Source organism: Penaeus japonicus, unplaced genomic scaffold, assembly GCF_977035675.1.
Source record: "Penaeus japonicus unplaced genomic scaffold, GWHDUDI00000001_assembly GWHDUDI00000018, whole genome shotgun sequence".
In the NCBI taxonomy this organism is placed as follows: Eukaryota; Metazoa; Arthropoda; class Malacostraca; order Decapoda; family Penaeidae; genus Penaeus; species Penaeus japonicus.
In genome coordinates, this window is record NW_028234420.1 from 2,073,649 (window position 1) to 2,078,648 (window position 5,000).

The window sequence follows — 5,000 nt, forward strand, 5'->3', positions numbered from 1 at the left end:
TTTCTCGCGAAGTTTGGTACAAAATATAATACATTTCACTTCACCAATCCACTTCAATCTGTAGTACAGAATTATAGATATTGGGATTTAAAGTATCACCGTTACTTTTCTCTTTTTTCTTCTATAAGACTTTGCAACAGCAGCTTAAATCACACACACACACTTATATCTATAGATATATATGCATATATGAATATAAATATACATATTTATGTATATGTATACATATACATACATATATATGTGCATATTTACACACACACACACACACATATATATATATATATATATTTATATATATATATGTATATATACATATATACATACACATATATACATATGTGTGTGTGTATGTATGTGTGTATGAATACATATACGTATATATATGCACTATATGTATGTATACACACACTACACACACACACACACACACACACACCCACACACACACACACATGATATATATATATATATATATATATATATATATATATATATATATGGCATGTATAATTTATATATATATTATATAATATATGATATATATATATATATATATAATATATATATATATATATTTATATTTATATATATATATATAGATATATATTTGTTTTTATATCCCAAAAAGTTATGTTAATAAACAGGGTAATACTCACTAGTTTACAAATACAGTAGGACTCTTCCTCAACGAAACTGCATCCTGATTTAAAGACCACGGACCGAAAATAGGTGAAAAAAACAACAACATTAGTTCTGGCTAATGAGTTACCCTATTATACAGGCCCCATGTGGCAGAAAAGTAAGTCTAACTCTCTCTTAAGACACACACATAAGGTTCATCCAGCGACCCATCAACACGAGGGAATCTTCATCCTCGTCATCATCTGGCTATCGCAACCTGAGCAATTACGGATGCATTGTAATATCAAAATAACGCATCGAATAATGTAGATAAAACATTCCGTTAATCTTTATCCAATGATCTATAAATACAATTTCTCGTCTTAGGTTCTTGTACGGGTCTAGCCGTTTTTATGTTGCATTCTAGACGTAACTTTAGATAAAATTTTGATGGATATCATGCAAAATACGTCAAATGAGATAAAGGGCACAAGTGCTGCCCTCTCTCATCCTGAATACAATAACTTTTCAGACAGTTTAACGAAGGACGTCACACATCAGGTAGACGTAGCTATTCGGATCTCTGGTAGGATATACTCATGCTAAAAGTTGATAGTTCCCATTTTCCTGAGACCATATTGGTGGTGAGGCTATGTAACTCTTACTATGTAAACATTGATTCATTCAACTACTTATTCACATAGGGCAGTTTTTCATTTTAGTTTTTTTTTTCTTTGTATATATATTTTTTTAATTCAATAACTTTGGAATGTTCCTTGAATTCATACAATATTGTTGTATGGCCATTTTTCTATTTCAATGATCGATTTTTTTTTTTTTTTTTTTTTTTTTTACCAATTTGAACCCCATCTCGATGTTTTATCTAGATTAGCCGTAGAATGTGTATTACGTTTTGATTGGTTTTAGTATTGTTACATGCGGATTAAATATCAAAGACCCTACACTGGAAAAGGATGCAATATACATACAATGTTTGTTTTATTAAGCGAAAAGTTATATAGATATATATGTACATCTCATTTTTAAATAGCATTGTCATTATATTTTCTTCTAGGATTTTTATTCTTTTTGATGAATAAATAAATTTCTAATGTGAAAACATAATTCATTTTTAGAAAAGAGAGCGAAGCAATATAATATATATGCATATAAATATAACTGTTTTTGTCTTCTTCTAATTCAGAGTTGTGGAGTTCGTTGGATAAAAGTCGGCTTAAGGGGAACCGTAAGAGTTGGAAGGCGCTCCATTGCCATTCCTTCCATTACCATTTGAGCCAAATCCATTACCATTGAGGCTGATGCCATTAGTGGCGGCGGCATATCCATAGCCAGCGCTGGGAACGACCCCGATGAGTTCGTTGACGGAGTAGAAGCTCTCGGCTTGAGAACAGTCCACGTTGAACCACCAGTCACATACCAGGTACTGCTGGTTGAAGATGGTACCGTTGGGGCACAGGAAGGAGTCCTGTTGGCGCCTGAGGGCGCGGTCCTGGCAGATATGGAAGACCTGGCAGCCGGCTTCCGGTGCAGTGTCGGCGTAATAACCTTGCACCGCTTGGGCATCGCAGGAGAAGCCGGTGTCGGGCACGGAAGCCAAAATGGGGTAGTCCTCACCGGGCACACCGCCCCCGGGAATGTTCTCAGCCAAAGCGGCAATCTCAGGGTCTACTCCATAGGCGCCGTTGGGCGGGCCATAGGTGTTACTTGGAGGTGCATACCCGTTGGTAGGTGGACGAGGCGCTCCAAAGCCGTTACCATTTCCATTGGATCCGTAGCGACTGTCGGCCACAACAATGCAGACAATAGCTATAAAGGAAAAGTGAATAAGTGATGATTCAAAGTCAAATGATCGTGGATTATGATTTATATTATCTTAAAATGTATGATCCAAGATAAAATCTATACTAACTAGAAAAGATAAAAGACTTCATTCTTAAGAGAGAGAAGTGAACGACAATAGAATGAGGAACTGGAGTGATACTGGATGGCCGGTGACCAGCTTTATATACTCACTCAGGAGACCTGGCTCCTCCCAGTGACCTTTATTTTGCAAGTAGCGCATCGTAAGAATTGACTAGCTTAAGGCAAATAACCCTCTTCTTTCTTGAATATATATATATATATATATATATATATATGTATATATATATATATATAATCATGCACACAACACACACATATATTATATATTTCATATATATATATATATATATATATATCACACACACACATATATATATATATATATATACATATATATATATATATATATAATATATATATATATAATATATATATATATATATATATATATATATATATGTACCATATGTATGTATTCCACACTATATATGTATGTATGTATATATATAATATATATATATATATATATAATATATATATATATATATATATATATATATATATATATATATATATGTACATATATATGTATACATATATGTATATATACGTATATATATATGTATACACACTTATCTATATATTTATATGTATATATACATCTATATCTGCACACATATTCATTCATGTGTGATTATTATTAAAACACCTATTCCAAAACAAAATTAAATTATATTACTTTAAGATTCATGAACAAAGGATTTAAATATACTATAGTCAAAATGATCAGATTAAGAAAACTAGATAGACCGATGCAAAGTATATAAATAGATCGATAGATTAACTAACACAAAACAAGCTAGACAAACATACTGACAGAAATAAATGAATGAAATAAAGGTACACAAACAGGTGAACTTAGAGAGAAACTATTTCATTCACCCGTCAGCGAGTCCATCAATTTCCCTGATAATGCCTACTGAACAATACTTCGGTGAATGTGAAAGGAACGGAAAGGATTGGTTCTTGTGGGAAATCAAGCAAGCAGATTCACCATTAATGTTGCATCCATCGTTTGATATGTCGGAAATAGGTGTAGTTTAGTAGAATAGTGTTATTATTATTTTTTATATATATATCAGTTTATTATTTTTTTCTAATGGACAAAAACTCTTTGTCTAAAATGATGACGCAATGAGTAAGGGTTTCCATACCTTCCTTCGGAGCCTCTTGCAATAGTCGTCAATTGATTGAATGCATAATATGCTAAACTAAATACCGACACATTGTCTGACATTATCCCTGTGTACTTGATTTATGTCAAATGTTTTCAACCTTTTTAAGTTAACTGTTCACTGCTCATATTCACAAATATTCATGGTCATCTTATGAATATGATTCTTTCTCTCTCTCTCTCTCCCTCCCTCTCCCTCTGTTACTCTCTCTCTCTCTCTCTCTCTCTGGCTCTCACTAATTCTCTCTTGTGTCAACATAAATCTGTTATTCATATACATTTGACTATGTGACAGGCAGTTCAAGACATTTTTTTTCGCAATGGTTTATTATCTAACCTTGAAAATATTTGCGATCCATCAGCGGAGTCCACAGGCTGAAAACCAGTGATTTAGAAAGATTATTGAATAAATACAATTCACTGACACTATCTATTATCAAATAAACACTGACTAATTAATACTGCACATTAGTTCGGTTCAGTGAAATCTGCGAAATAGAACCTCATCTTATTTATGGTTCTATATATATCACTTGTAGATATAATTTCACATTCTCTCAACCGTGTATATCACTATTAAAAATATTGCTGTTTTATCAGTGGCTTTGAATTCATGGTGCGAAATTGTAGTAAAATTTTAAATCAACTGCTGTATCTCTCTCTCTCTCTCTCTCTCTCTCTCTCTCTCTCTCTCTCTCTCTCTCTCTCTCTCTCTCTATATATATATATATATATATATATATATATATGTGTGTGTGTGTGTGTGTGTGTATGTATGAATGTATGTATATATGTATATATATACATACACACATATACAAATATATGTAAGTTACCCTATAAGGTTCCTGGCACAAACTTTTACATTAAATACATAAATTCAATCACTAACAAATCAAATGAGTTGCTGAAATAGTAAAGGAATTATTTTGATGAATAATTAACCCCAATACCTTTCTCCTCAGCTATATCTAACACTGGTTATAGTAAATTAGTTTTATCAGTTTACTCCCACTGCTAAGGGTAATAGTAGTGTGATAAGAATATTCACAGTCTTATAGACATTGTAATAGTGATAATGCTATGTATACGGATTACTATAATTAAACTGTTGATAGAGTTTTGCCTCTCAGATGAAATATTGGGTGGAAAATGATAAAGTACATAGAATCATAGGTTTATTAAATAATATATATCTAAAATGTATATATCTACATGATAATTATATAAATAGTGATATTATATTAAGGCAAATACC

General features: G+C 32.0%; 1 protein-coding gene and 1 pseudogene across 2 annotated transcripts in view; both read right to left on the reverse strand.

Annotated features, from left to right (window-relative positions):
• Positions 1-1,456: 1,456 nt before the first annotated feature.
• On the reverse strand, positions 1,457-2,606 carry LOC147469864 (uncharacterized). The gene is made up of 2 exons (XM_086546509.1): positions 2,555-2,606; positions 1,457-2,451 (listed from the first exon to the last, which is right to left on the reverse strand). Exons 1-2 carry the CDS (start codon positions 2,574-2,576, stop codon positions 1,859-1,861), a joined length of 615 nt encoding a protein of 204 aa, XP_086402635.1. The 5' UTR covers positions 2,577-2,606; the 3' UTR covers positions 1,457-1,858.
• Positions 2,607-4,913: 2,307 nt separating this feature from the next.
• The window catches only part of LOC122246105 (uncharacterized), a 14,468-nt pseudogene continuing 14,381 nt past the window's right edge, over positions 4,914-5,000 (reverse strand). The window contains exon 3 of the transcript XR_015191833.1: positions 4,914-5,000. This exon is cut by the window's right edge and continues 703 nt beyond it. The product of XR_015191833.1 is annotated as an uncharacterized LOC122246105 (transcript).